General features: G+C 41.9%; 1 protein-coding gene and 2 pseudogenes across 4 annotated transcripts in view; 2 read left to right on the forward strand and 1 right to left on the reverse strand.

The window, feature by feature from the left end:
* DPY19L2 (dpy-19 like 2) overlaps positions 1–13,604 on the reverse strand; it is a 104,020-nt gene extending 90,416 nt beyond the window's left edge. For all 4 annotated transcript variants that reach the window (XM_078342195.1, XM_035253150.3, XM_035253151.3 and 1 more), the window contains exons 1-4: positions 13,182–13,604; positions 9,766–9,790; positions 7,382–7,469; positions 4,931–5,068 (exon numbers count right to left, since the gene is read on the reverse strand). In XM_078342195.1, the coding sequence (XP_078198321.1) occupies positions 4,931–5,068; positions 7,382–7,469; positions 9,766–9,790; positions 13,182–13,545 (615 nt within the window). In that variant the 5' untranslated portion in view covers positions 13,546–13,604. The remainder of the gene's footprint in view (positions 1–4,930; positions 5,069–7,381; positions 7,470–9,765; positions 9,791–13,181) is intronic.
* Positions 2,058–2,634, forward strand: LOC103794675 (protein S100-A11 pseudogene; annotated as a pseudogene).
* On the forward strand, positions 10,241–12,666 carry LOC103794676 (dnaJ homolog subfamily C member 8 pseudogene; annotated as a pseudogene).
* Positions 13,605–15,406: the final 1,802 nt, after the last annotated feature.

A 15,406-nucleotide genomic window follows, 5' to 3' on the forward strand; every position in this document is an offset into this window, starting at 1 on the left:
AACATTGCTGAAAGAAATCAGAGACAAAAAAAAAAAAACAAATGAAAAAACATTCCAAGCTGATGGATAGGAAGATTCTATATTGTTAAAATCACCATATTACCAAAAGCAATTTACAGATTCAATGCTATTCTTATCAGACTACCAATGCCATTTTTCACATAATCAGGAAAACTATTATAAAACTTATATGGATACTCCTTCACCATAAATAAGGTTGGAAATAAATAAAATAAAACACATATGAAACCAAAAAGAGTTCAAATCGCCAAAGCAATCCTAAGCAGAAAGGACAAAGGCAGAGGCATCATACTACCCAACTTCAAACTATACTGTAAGGCAACAGTAACAAAAACAGCATGGTACTAGCACAAAACCAGACACATAAACCAATGAAACAGAATAGAGAGCCCAGAAATAAGTGCACACACCTAGAATCCTCTGATTTTCACCAAACTTGACAAAAACAAGTCAACAGGAAAAAGGATGTCTTAGTAAATAAATGATGCTGGGATAACTGGCTAGCCATATGCAAAAGACTGAAACTTCACCCCTTCCTTTCTGCATACATAAAAATCAACACAAGATGAATTAAAGACTTAAATGTAAAACCTAAAGCAATGAAAACCCTAGAAGAAAACACAGAAAATACATCTTATACAAAAATTAACTCTAGATGAATTAAAGATTTAAACAAGACTTAACATCATAAAAACCCTAAAAGAAAACCTAGGCAATACCATTCAGGTCATTGGCATAGGCAAGGACTTCATGACTAAAACCAAAAGCATTGGCAACAAAAGCCAAAATAGACAAATGGGATCTAATTAAGCATAAGATCTTCTACACAGCAAAAGAAGCTATCATTAGAGTGAACCAGCAACCAAAAGAATGGGAAATATTTTTTGCAATCTACCCATCTGACAAAGGGCTAACATCCAGAATCTACAAAGAACTTAAACTTACAGGAAAAAAACAAACAACCCCATCAAAAATTGGGCAAAGGACATGAACAGACATTTTTCAAAGAAGACATTTATGCAGCCAACAAACATATGAAAAAAAGCTCATCATCACTGGTCATTAGAGAAATGCAAATCAAAACCACATTGAGATACCATCTCACTCCAGTTAGAATGGCAATCATTAAAAAATCTGCAGACAACAGATGCTGGAGAGGATGTGAAGTAGGAATGCTTTTACACTGTTAGTGGAAGTGTAAATCATTTGAACCACTGTGGAAGACAGTGTGGCTATTCCTCAAGGATCTAGAAATAGAAAATCTATTTGACCCAGCAATCTCATTACTGGGTATATACCCAAAGGATTATAAACTGTCCTGTTATAAAGACACATGCACACATATATTTGTTGCAGCACTGTTTACAATAGCAAAGACTTGGAACCAACCCAAATGCCCATCAATGATAGACTGGACAAAGAAAATGTGGCACATATACACCATGGAACACTATGCAGGAATAAAAAAGGATGAGTTTATGTTATTTGCAGGGACATGGATAAAGCTGGAAACCATCATTCTCAGCAAACTGACACAAGAAAAGAAAACCAAACATCGCATGTTCTCACTCCTAAGTGGGTGTTGAACAGTGAGAACACATGGACACAGGGAGCGAAACATCATACACTGGGGCCTGTTGAGGGGTGAGGGAGGTAAGGGAGGGATAGCAGTGGGTTGAGGGGATTGGGGAGGGATAACATTAGGAGAAATACCTAATGTAGGTTACAAGGGAGGGAGGCAGCAAACCACCATGGCATGTGTATACCTATGTTAACAATCCTGCATGATCTGCACATATGCCCCAGAACTTAAAGTGTAATAAAAAAAGAAATAAAGAAAATACCATTCTTGACATAGACCCTGGCAAAAATTTCATGATGAAGAGGCCAAAAGCAATTGCGACAAAAACAAAGATTGACAAATGCAACCTAATTAAATTAAAGAGCTTCTGCATAGCAAAACAAACTACCAAGGGCGTAAACAGACAACATACAGAAAGGGAGAAAATATTTGCAAACTATGTGTCTGATGAAGGTCTAATATCCAGAATCTATAAGGAACAAACTGAAAGTAAAAAACAACCCCATTAAAAAATGGGTACTCCGCACCACTCCCAGTTACAGCCTTCCGTGACTTGCTCAGCTCCAACATGGCAAAAATCTCTAGCCCTGCAGAGACTGAGTGGTGCATTGAATCCCTGATTGCTGTTTTCCAGAAGTTTGCTGGAAAGGATGGTTACAATTGCACTGTCTCTAAGATGGAGTTCCTAAGGTTCATGAATACAGAGCTGGCTGCCTTCACAAAGAACCCGAAGGACCCTAGTGGCCTTGACCACACGATGAAAAAACTGGATGTCAACAGTGATGGGCAGCTGGATTTCCCAGAATGTCTTTACCTGACTGGTGGCCTAGCTGTGGCTTGCAATGACTCCTTCCTCAAGGACCCCTTGGGCCTGGCCTTCAAACCCACCCTTTTCTTCCAGCCTTTCTATCATCATCTCCTCCTCACAGCCCACATGTCTCCTGAGCCCAGCACTCCCACCACATCATGCAGGCCTCACCTGTGGATAGTAATAAAATAATGTCACTTTCTTTAAACATGGAAAAAAATAGGCAAAGGACGTGAGCACGAACTTCTCAAAATCAGATATGCATGTGGCCAATAAGCATATGAAAAAATGTTCAACATAATTAATCATTAAAGAAATGCAAATCAAAACCACACTAACCCAATCAGAATGGCTATTACTAAAAAGTCAAAAAATAACAGATGCTGGTGAGGCTATAGAGAAAAGGGGATGCGTATACACTGCTGGTGGTAAAGTAGACTAGTTCAAACACTGTGGAAAGCACTTTGGACATTTCTCAAAGAACTTAAAACTGAACTACCGTTCCACCCAGCAATACCATTACTGGGTATATACCCAAAGGAATATAAATCAGTCTACCATAAAGACACATGCACATGTACGTTCACTGTAGCACAATTCACAATAGCAAAGACATGGAATCAACATAAATGCCCATCAATGGTGGAATGAATAAAGAAAATGTGGTAGATACATACCATGGAATACTATGCAGCCATAAAAAAGATGACATCATGTCCTCTGCAGCAGCATGGATGGAGCTAGTGGCCAGTTCACTAAGTGAATTAATGTAGAAACAGAAAACCAAGTACTGTGTATTCTCACTTATAAGTGGAGCTGAGAGTACACGTGGACACAAAGAAGGGAAAAACAGACACTGGGGCCTACCTGAGGATGGAGGGTGGGAGGAGGGTGAGGACTGAAAACCTACCTATTGAGTACTATGCTTATTACCTGGGTGACAAAATCATTCATACACCAAACCCCCACTGCATGCAATTTACCCATATAGCAAACCCACACATATATCCCATGAACCTAAAATAGAAATTGGAAGGAAAAAACGTGTCAATAGAAAAATAGAAAACATAAAGGAAAGTCAAAATTTTCAGAACTCAAAAATACAATAATCAAAAAAATCTTAATGAGAAGCACAAATAAAACAAAAAGCATATCACAGCCATTATAAGAGTAAAAATCACAAGGTCTGATAATGCAAAATCTAATAAGGATATAAGAAAATTCTAGGCATAGTGTGAACTGCTACATTTGCTTCAGAGAGCAGTTTAGCAATATCTGGTAGAGCTGAGAAGGCACACACTCTATAACAGCAATTCCATTTCTAGGTATATATCCTAGACAAAATATTGCACATATACAGAAGAAAACCATATAAAAATGTACATTCTCTAGTTGCTTGTAATCGAAAAACTGGAAATAATATATTAAGTTTGGGGAATACATAAACTTTAGAATTCATAAAATGGTTAAAATTAAAGAAATATATATATACGCACACATATATATACACACACACACATATATATATATATATATAACACACACAGAGAGTTCAAAAATACAACTTTGAAGTAAAAATCGTACAGTGACACATTCAGTATGAGAATAATTTATGTGGACTTAAAGCACACAATAAAACAATCCCTGACAACAGAGATTGGATGGATATACACTTCAAATTTTAATAAAGGTATAAGTTGGATTAGAAGCAGGATAAAGGTGATTTAACTGTTTTATGATATTCTAATTATTTTAAAATAGCTGATGCAAAAATGACAAAGATTAGCATTTATTCTAGATGGTTGATCACACATATTTGAATTTTTAAGTCTCTGCAGTTTTAAGCATTTCAAAATTAAAGGAATTAAGTTTTAAAGCTATATAAATATGAATAAAGGACTAAAAAGCAGTAACATTTAATTAATATGCTGGATTCTGAGACAACTTTAAACTCAATAGTATTTACCATGGTGTCAAATTTAGCATTTATCTTGAGTTCACAAAATGAGTTCGCTAATTTTGTCTCTGTTTTTCAAATTTCTAGAATTTACAGACTACTATGAAAACCATACCCTTTTAGACTAAGTGTTAGAAGACAGTCATAAATCTAAATAAATCTTACTGTCCTAACGTAACTCCAGGACCACTGTTCAAGCTCATCACTCTCACTATCCCTTCACGTGGTCACCATGCCCACCTACAAGGTCTCCAAAGCCAAAAGCCCGTCCTCATTTAGAATCTTTTTGCCTCCCATGACCCTCTTTCCCATCTGGCTTGTCTATTACCCTGGCCATTATTTACACACTAAGGTTCATTCTTTGAGTTCATACGAGAACAGTTTCTGGAATCTTTAAACTGTAAGAGAGGAACTTAGGATATTCTGCTCAACCACAAGGGTACACACAATTAATAAACCTGAAAGGTCCCTCCCTCTCTTTTTTAACAACATTGTGCTTACTATTTTTATCTGATAAAAAGGATCACTCTGCAAGTATTATCTGTCTTAAATTATGACTCACCTCTGGATAAAGATGGAAGCGTTTCACTGTGTTAATCACAAGAGGATATTCAGTAAGCCTGTCATTCATAATCAACCACAGTCCTTCCAAAAATGAAGGTGCTTCAATAATGGTCTTGAAGTAGGAATAATAAAGTCCCTTTAAAAAAAAAAAGGCACATATTTTCAATGTAATCAAAACTTGAAAATATTTATTTTTATCATTTCTTTAGAACACTTTTTTTCTGGAAAAAAAAAACCAAAAAGGTCAATAGTAAGACTTCCTAATTACTCCTCACTCCTTTGCATTCTCGGACTTTAAGAGGAATGTATTTTCAGGTGATCACTGTACTATTCTTTCACTTTTTCTATAGGCTTTCAAACTAAAGAGTTGGAGGGACAGTCAAATGATTTAAAGAGTTTTTCTAATAATGTCTTAAAATATGTAGGCAGTATACATTTAGTTTTACCAAATCTGGTTTTATCCCCCACATTTGAGATGCTTGAGGGTTGACGTATGATTAATTCTATCCTAAACAGGGATGCCTTCATGCCTCTGTACAACTTTGCATACAGAAAATTAGTTTTTTCCCTGTCCTCTTAAGAAATAAAATATAATGACCATAAGCATCACAATCAAGGAATCCAGGGCTTCTAGCTTACTTCATAGCTCTGTCTAATGGCTCCGTGCAAAGCAAAAGCTAAATGTCGATTGACTATTGTTGCTCACAAACGCTATGTACTAAAAAGCAGGTTCTTTTAGTGTCTTACACTTGAGGATATAAAATAAAGGCTTCACTAGGATAGCAGAAGTGCTGTTGAGTTAAAATTTGTGGATTAACAACAGCATGTTGTGTCTTATTTCCCCATCTATTTCTTGCCTTCATTCCTAAAATCTAAAAGCAAATAAAGGGCCACGTTGTTTAAAATGCACTCCCACTAAAAAATGCTATATGCTATAATTATGCCTGCCTCACCCAACTCCTTAACTCTTAATAGATTAAGCAACATGAGTAACTACTAAATTAAAGGTCTGTTTCAGCTGATGTCTGAAAGGCCATTACCTAATGGCCTATAATTGCCAATTTTGATTGGCAAAATACGAGTTCATAAAAAATTTTCCTTTCTGCTTAGGAGGATAACAAGGCAATACAATAATTAAAGGATATCTAATATGTAAAAGTCTATATTTAGGGAAATAGCAAATATATAAATAAGTTATTAATAACAGCTATTGTTTTATGCCAAGTATTCCACCATGTGATGTCACTCATTATCTCTCCTCATTTTTCCTTAACCCCTCTAAGGTTGGCATTACCTCTATTGAGCAGCTGAGATTACTGAGAATTGGAGAGGTTACCTGACTAGCCATCGTACAAGAAAGCACAGAACTGCTATCAGAATCCAGCAATCTGTCAACCGAAGTCCAGACTCTGCCACAGTTACACCCTTTATTTAATAATAATTTATATTCTCTGGAAATACCTTTAAAATATTCAAATGTCATACATATGTTAATGTAACCAATGCTTTGAAACATTATAGGGGCAATATAGGGATGAAAATAAAAAGCAGTGGCTGAGGGGCCTAGAACAGGCAAATTCATAGGAGAGAAAATAGAGTTGGGTGTGATTAGTGCATACAGAGTTTCTGTTTGGGATAGCAAAAAGTTCTGAACGTGGACAGAGGTGATAGTTGCAAGAAAATACCAACGTACTTAATGTCACTGAGTCGTACACTTAAATGATAATCAGAGGTTCAAATTTTTTATTACAATTTTAAATTTAAATTTTATCACAATTTAAACAAAAAGCAATGGCTAGAGTGAGGAGAACCAGTTACAATGCTTTACTAGGCCCCCAACCAGCTGCAAGCAGATTTGGAAGATGGACTGTTGTGGTCTCATAAATGTAAAATTCTGCAATTTTGGCATTCACTATCCCAATTACTCTTCACAATAATTATGTGAGATGAATATGGCAGAAAACTCCATTTCAAAGACCAGGTATCAAAAAAAAAACCCAGAAAATTATTTAAAAATTATATCAAAAGTTATTTCTCAAAAGAGATTATCTTGAAATCAAAAGAGAGCTGAATTAACAATAACAATAATTAAAAGACCCAGGTAACATGGGATCTCCCAACTGCAGCAAAAGAGAAAGCAACTTCTGATACCGTCTCATCTGACACCCCTCCATCACTTCCTCAGTGCCTTCCTTTTTCTCCTTCCACAGATATTATAATTCATCTTTATTATCTTAAAAAGCAGTCTGCATTAGGAAAGGGGGAGAGATAATGAAATAATAACAGAAAAATAATCTCAAACATTTTACTATTTAAATAATAAACCTGGGTTATAGCTGAAGAAACAGCGCAGTTCACCAAAAGTTCCTTTCAATTCCTAATACATTTCTACCTCATCCTCTCACTATTCTTGAACCACAAATGCATTCATTAGAAGAAGAAATCTAACCATTTCAGTGCGAAAAGTCATCTCCCGTTCCAAAGATGAGAGGTGAGAGAAATGACGATCATTTTCAAAAAGTGTTACTAAATGTATCCTAGAAAAAAATGAAGTATCATATTACAATCAGGACAGGTTTCAAAAGCAACACTAAAATCACTAAGCAATAAGCAAAGTAAGAAAGCCACAAAAAGGAAAACAATAATTTGTTATCCTACTGATTTTATAATTTGCTTACTAACTTGTACATTTTTAGGCATTTACAATCCAGTGTAGCACACACCTGAAATTCCTTAACTCAGTGGCCTTTAAACTTCATTGTGGCCGGGCATGGTGGCTCACACCTGTCATCCCAACACTTTGGGAGGCCGAGGTGGGAGGATCACTTGAGGTTAGGAGTTTGAGACCAGCCTGGCCAACATGGTGAAACCACGTCTCTACTAAAAATAAAAAAATCACACAGGCATGGTAGCACATGCCTGTGATTCTGGCTGCTAGGGAGGCTGAGGCAGGAGAATTGCTTAAACCCAGTGGGCAGAGGTTACAGTGAGCGGAGATCATGCCACTGCACTGCACTCCAGACTGGGCGACAGAGTAAGACTGTCTCAAAAAAAAAAAAAAAAAAAAAACTTAATTTTACATCTAAAATTCTTGTGGCTTTTGTCACCTTTCCTTCCATTCCAGGCCTCTAAATCAGAACAGAGGCAGGTTAGTGTTTTTTAAGTTTCAAGGGATTCTAATGTACCAGCCTTGGGAAATACCTCCATAGCTATTGAAAAAGAATTCAGAATATAATTTTAAATAAAATTACTTCAGATCAAAGCAGACTTATAATAAGTATGATATCAGGCTAGGTGCGGTGGCTCACGCCTGTAATCCCAGCACTTTGGGAGGCCGAGGCGGGTGGATCATGAGGTCAAGAGATCCAGACCATCCTGGTCAACATGGTGAAACCCCGTCTCTACTAAAAATACAAAAAATTAGCTGGGCACGGTGGCACGTGCCTGTAATCCCAGCTACTCAGGAGGCTGAGGCAGGAGAATTGCCTGAACCCAGGAGGCGGAGGCTGCGGTGAGCCAAGATCGCGCCATTGCACTTCAGCCTGGGTAACAAGAGCGAAACTCCGTCTCAAAAATAAATAAATAAATAAGTATAATATCACACAAGGATCGACTTTCAAGTGCCAAAGAATACAGGTCTGTACTTGAAGATATTTTAGTAGTGAAACTCAACAGCTATAGGCAGTGAAGAAAGGAGCATACGTGTTAAACAAAATTAGCTATGGGTGGCATTTATGCTATAGCTAAAACCTAGTCAGTACTTTCCAGTGAAGTTGAAAATAAAGCACAGTTCCATATATTAACCCTATTTTCCACTAGCGCTTCTTTATATGTAGGACATATGCCAGGGTACCAAAAGCTGCAGGAATATTCCCTTCCATTGCAGCCTCAGTGCTAACATCAAAATCTCCCTGCAGCCTAAATGGCTAGAGCAGCACTGTCCCAGCAGAACACAGGCCTCCCAAGGGTAGAAATCCCTGAGCACAGGTAAAAATAAAATATTCCCGAGGGAAATATTATTTTACAAATTTGTATAACACTTTTGTAAAATAATGTATGCAGGCTTGCACACTGAAAGGCTCAAAGCCATTTAATTCTGTGTAACCACTGCAGAATCTTTATCTTCTTTTTCACCTGATTTCCAATTGGCAGGTGTTACTAAAACTTTATCACCAAAGTTATTTTACTGGCTGAGCATGGTGGCTCACACCTGTAAACCCAAAACTTTGGGAGGCTGAGGTGTGTGAATCATTTGAGGCCAGGAGTTTGACACCAGCCTGGCTAACATGGTAAAACCTCATCTCTACTAAAAATACAAAAAATTGGCCAGGTGTGGTGGCACGCACCTGTAATCCTAGCTTTTTGGAAGGCTAAAGGATGAGAATCACTTGAGCCTGGGAGGCAGAGGCTGCAGTGAGTCAAGATCGCACCACTGCACTCCAGCCTGGGAGACAGATCAAGATTCTGTCTCAAAAAAAAAAAAAAGAAAAGAAAAGTTATTTCACTAACAACATACAATTACCATAAAATAGTGTTTTAAATGAACTACACATGTAAAATATGCTTAAGAAGCTAGATATTTAAAGTAATGTGTGGTGAATTCTTTGGTAAAGCATAATATTTTAATTCATAAGTTACTATTCCCCTAACGCATCTATTTTGTAAATGCTCCTTAACATATGAGGTTTGTAAAAAAGCAAAATATATGTATACATTAGTACATATAAAGATGTTCAACAACTATAGCCAGAAGTTGTTTTATTTCATGCAAAATGTGATGGCAATTTTTAATTAAAATGCTTTTAAATATTTCAAACTGAAATGAAATCTTACCAGTGCAAAATTCCTACAAAGGCAGCTGGAAAAAGAAAAAACAGGGAAGTTATTAAAAGCTGCTTTGCTATAACTTACCCTTAAAGCAAGTATTTCAAATGTATTTATTTATATGTCCAGAAAGACAGCACAAAGCAAGATGGCCAGCTATTCCTGTCGCTATGAGTATAGGAAAAAATCCAGGACACAAAGGAAATTCTGAACAGAGCTTACCTCTCAGCAGCAGCACTTGACAAGCAAAAGGAGAGACTTGAGAGGGTTTTCTTACTTCAGGTAATTTATAAGAGTGATGGCTTTATGGATGACTGTGACCTTTTTTGTTGTTTTTTTTTTTTAGTATTATTTTCTATTCCTTTACATAAAATGTTTATAAAAATTATAAAAGAAGTAAATATATACAGTACGCGTCAGCTAGTTCTAACCAAGAGGAGCAACTCTAGGTCAGTTTCCCTGGCATTCATCAGAAGACGGCTAAATGCAGGCAATCACTTCCTCAACAGCACAACTAAAAGCCCTGCTGTGGAGCTCAACCCTTGATGAATTGCAAGCTCTTTGCACACTCCCAGACCTAGGAGGTACTAGATGGCCTAGGAGACTAACCTGGAGTCACCCGAGCCAATGCCCCATGCATACATAAGACCTCACCAGAGAACTGGGAGACACTGCTCTGGGTAGGAAGGTTTTACAGAGCTGCAAACGCAGTCTGTGCCCTTGGTTGGCTGGGGAAGTCCTTGTTTTCAAGGGTACCATGGAGCTGGGAAGAGGCGGGGGGGAAATAAAACAAGTTAAAACACCACAAACTTTGCTGTTCTTATAGAGGTTCAGCGGCTTTTCTTGAATTAATGCCATTTGGACTGTTGTAACCATTTGGTTAATTTCCAAAGTTTTGAAGAAAATGGTTTTGATAATTTTCCAAGTATTTTCATTGTCATCATGGAGGAGTTCATTTACTTGTCTATTCCAGAAGTCCTACCTCCTTTCTGATGTTTTATAGTGGTATTTCTTCTTATGGCTGTCCCAAATATACTTGGCACGTCATCTTATAAACCACCACAAAAATTCAAAAATTATTCCACTTGGCTAACAAAATAAATAAAAATTAATTCAATAATTATTGAAGAAATTAAATGTAAAAACAATTAAAATTGCAATGTTGAAATTCTCAACCATGCCTCTCCAGATCTTTTCCCATATTACTAACTGTCCTGGGCTTATCTTAAATATTTCTCAGAATATTTATTTGTTTTATACCAGGATGGGCAAAGTACAGCCCATGGTCTGTTTCTGGACTGCCTGCAAGCACGATTGCTGTGATTTTTAAAAGGCTGGTAAGAATGAAGCAGAAGCAGCTGGTGCTTCAACTGTATGTGGCAAAGCTTAAAATATTTACTCTTTGGCTCTTTATTGAAAAAAATATATATTTGCTACATATATTAACTCTTTCTATCTAATATACTTGGAACCATCCTGAAACTAAACCTCATACCTTCTCTCTCAACTTGAAACAGGTGCTCGTTAATTGTTTATTAGGGTTCACTAACTTCAAGATATACAGAAACTATCCTATCCAACTGCATTTGTATCCTATTTCTAATTTGTATTCTAACAATTACATACACTGGCAAACAGTCTTAAGATAATATGTCAGGAAAAGGTCAAATATACCACCAAATTCATCCGGCTTTGCAAAGATGCTCAAAATCGTTCTGTGTCTCTCCCTCCCTCCCTTCACCCAATATACAACATCTGGGAAGAAAAGATGATATGGTGTAATGATGCCAGTATTCTAAATGCACGAAGGGCTTATCACATGCCCTTTCCAAGCTCCAGGCTGTGACCGAAGCACATCCCCTGGACCCCGGCAACCTGTCTATCAATGTCACCTCTGAAGGTGGTGGCTGGCCGGGGATAAGGGCGGCTTCAGGAGAGAGCGGGACTTCGGGCGGCGGAGGCAGCACAGAGGAAGCGTTTGTGACCTTCCACAGTGAGGTGAAACAAATAGAGGAGAGAGACTCGGTTCTAACATCCAAAAATCAGACTGAAACACTGACCCGTCCTGGTTCCTCTTACTTCATTGTGAGCCCATTGGAGGTTCTTCAGATAGATCCTGAGGTTACAGATGAAGACATGAAAAAGAGGTTTCGGCAGTTATCCATATCGGTGCACCCCGACAAAGATCAAGATGATGCTGAGAGAGCACGAAAGGCTTGCGAAGCTGTGGACAAAGCTTACAAGTCGCCACTGGATCAGGAGCAAAAGAAGAGGGCCCTGGATGTAATTCAGGCAGGGAAGGAATACGTGGAACACACTGTGAAAGAGCGAAAGAAAACAATCAAGAAGGAAGGAAACCTACGATTGTAGAGGAGGATGATCCTGAGCCTTCAAACGAGCTGTGTGTAAACAGACAATGAAACTCTGCCGAGCTGCAAATTAGAAGGAGAGAGAGAGAAGCCAGAGATGCATGAAAGGAAAGGACAAAGGGAGGAAGAGATCGAAGCTCAAGAAAAAGCCAGACGAGAGAGAGTGGCAGAAAAACTTTGAGGAAAATTGTAGGCAGCTGGCGAAATTTCCAAGCCAATACAAAGGGGAAGAAAGAGAAGAAAAGCCGGACCTTCCTGAGACCACCGAAAGTAATGGAGCAGCGTGAGGGACCGCTCAGGGTCACAGGCACAGAACCTTCCCCCCTGCTGTTTCCCTTCCTGCTTCGAAGGACTCATCCTTTCCTCCCACTTCCACCCCACCATACAGCTGTATTTGCTTTTTAGTCCATTTTGTTTTCAATACAATTTAATATCGATCAGAGTAATTCTTTTGTACATTGAAATGAGGGGCTTGGTTTAAAAAGAAGACCTTCCCCTCTCCCTGCCCCTAGAACCACCAGGATTGGAAGGTGCCACCCCTGGTGCTGCCTTCTCTTCCCACAGCCTGTAACTTCATGTTTTGTATTTCACTGAATTGTGACGGTTAGATACTTCGTGGATAGTTTGTGGAAATCATCCAATTAAACATATTGCTTAAAATGGTGTTGCTGTGACTGCAGACAGACCTGGGGCACCTTAGGAGACCCCTTCGCTTCCGTTGCTCGCTTTTGGGTGTGCTCCCTTTGAAGGCCCAGATGAGACAGGGAACACTTGTGGGCACTCAGAGCAGGCACCTGCTGCCCTGGTGCCCTGTGGCATTTGGCATGTGCCCTCCGTCTACTAACCAATCAGCGTGGCATGAGGCCCACGCCACCCAAACCTTTCACTTTCCAAAGAGCTAGCAGTCCTCCACCCAGTACCATGGTGTCATAGCCTGTCTGCATTTGTTAGTGGTAATATTCTTTATGTATAATAAATTTTTATACCCCCCCCAAAAAAGAAAGAAACTAAAGCGCCTTGCGGCTCCCTCCTAGGGCTCCCCCGCCCTCTCCTCACCGATGCAGAGAGTGGTCTTTCTGGAGAATCTACACGCCTGCAGTTCCTGCGCCTTTTCCCGGAGCTGCGCCAGGAAACCGCGGAGCAACTGGAAGCGGCCGAGAAGTGGGGTCTTGGCGATCGCGTCCAGCTGCAAGCAGTTTCGCGCTCTCAGATTTCGGTTCCTCCGCGGCGAGTACCCTCGGGCGCCCCGTGGCAGGTTCCCGCCACCTGGGGTCGAAGGCTGAAGAGACAGCCCCGACCTTTCCACCTCCGGCTCCTCGGCTCCGGAGGCCCCGCACCGCCGCTTCGACTGGCAGGGGCGGGAAGACTGAGCCCGTTCTGGAGCCGTCGTTCTGAGCTTACTCCTCGTTTGCCCGACCATTTTCTCATAGCCCTTGTTCCGAGGGAGCCAGCCGAGTCCGGCGAGGGCCGAAAAGGCCTGACTCGCCTCGCGGCCTCAACGACTTGTCCCTGCCGCCGTTGCGGGACTCCTGGTCGTCATGGCGACCGTGGAATGTGGGGTGGGGGGCGTGCGGTCGAAGCCAGTCGCGCGGGCAGACCCTGCGCGTCCCCCCACGTGCACCCCAGTGCGCGCAGCACCCCCGCCTCCGCGCTTCCCCGCGTGTGCAGCGTGCCCTGAGCGCAGCCCCACGCACAGCCCGCTACACGCTCCCCAGCGCCTGCAGCCCCCGGTGCGCGAAGTCCCCAGGCCTGTACGTGCAGCCCCCACCTTGCGCGCAGCTCCACGTACAGCATCCCACAGCTCCCAAGCCCCACTCGCGCAGAACACATCACCTCTGGCGCAGCCCCCTTCACGCGCTTCCTTGTGCAAGCAGCCCCCCGAGCGCGCAGCTCCAAGCAGTCCTTCCACATGCTCCCCAGCGCCTACAGCCTCCCATGCGCGCAGCCTCCACCCACACTCGCGCAGTCCCATCACCTCTCGCGCAGCCTCCCCGCACGCTCCCCAGCGCCTGCCACACCCCCAGTGGGCGCAGCTCCACGCAGCCTCCCCACACGCTCCCCAGCGCCTGCCACACCCCCAGTGGGCGCAGCTCCACGCGGCCTCCCCGCACGCCCCCCGGCGCCTGCCACACCCCCAGTGGGCGCAGCTCCACGCGGCCTCCCCGCACGCTCCCCGGCGCCTGCCACACCCCCAGTGGGCGCAGCTCCACGCGGCCTCCCCACACGCTCCACGGCGCCTGCCACACCCCCAGTGGGCGCAGCTCCACCAATCGCTTTCCGCGCTCCGCCCCCGCACCGACTGGGGACCTAAGCTTGCTGGCGACTAAGTCTGAAGAACTTCCCGTACTTTAATTCTTTCCTTCGGGTTTAGGCTTAGCTTTGACCTTTTAACCAAAAGGTTACGCGCTAATTAACAAGGTATTAAAGGGGAAGATCTCAGCTAAAAGAAATGACAGTAGGAAGTGAGCCAGCGAAGCCAACTGACTTTCCGACCCGCCTGCGGTGCGCGGGTCACTAGGAAAGTCTCTGCTCCCCTACGATCGGGGGCAACGTACAGTCAGTGCCCTTTGCCAACGCGGAGGGATGGGGCCGAGGCTGCGGACAACACGTGACAAAGCCGGCGTGAGTCCGGTGGGTCTGACCCCAGAGCCTCAGTTGGATGCCGATTCTTTGGCACAGGACAGCATTTACTGAATCTTAAAGCAAAACGATGTTCCAATAAGGTTCCTCCGAAGTCGTCAGCCCTAGGCGCGGTGTGCTGAAGCGCTTTCGGCACTTTCCTAAAACGGACACCAGCCAGGACCCACTAAGACGGGAGCGCGTAGCCTCCCAGTCACCGCGCAGCCCTACAGGAGGTCACAGCAACTGGCACGGGTGCACTGGGGCCACTGACATTTGCCAGGTCCTCTGTCACGGGCCACATGCTGGAGTCCACACCCTTCACTGCCCATCTGTTTGATCAAATTGAACTCCGGTATCCCAACTGAGCAGCCTAAATCACGGCTCACTGTGGCCAGGTTAATTTTTCCTGATGCAGCACAGTACAAAAACGTTCGCGGCTCCGCATAGCCCACAAATCAAGGCCTAGGCTTGCTCATCAATGCCTTCAATAATTGCCCCAAAATACCTGTTCAACGTTAATTTCCCACTTCCTGGGACACAAATCTTCCATCCCAGTCGTTTCAAGCAAGGCTCACAGCCCGAGACACAGTAACTGCTGAATTCCTTTCCTCGTATGGAAAAGCCACCTCTTGGCTTTCACATGCTTTTCTCCCTGTCCA

Source organism: Callithrix jacchus, chromosome 11 (assembly GCF_049354715.1).
Source record: "Callithrix jacchus isolate 240 chromosome 11, calJac240_pri, whole genome shotgun sequence".
In the NCBI taxonomy this organism is placed as follows: Eukaryota; Metazoa; Chordata; class Mammalia; order Primates; family Cebidae; genus Callithrix; species Callithrix jacchus.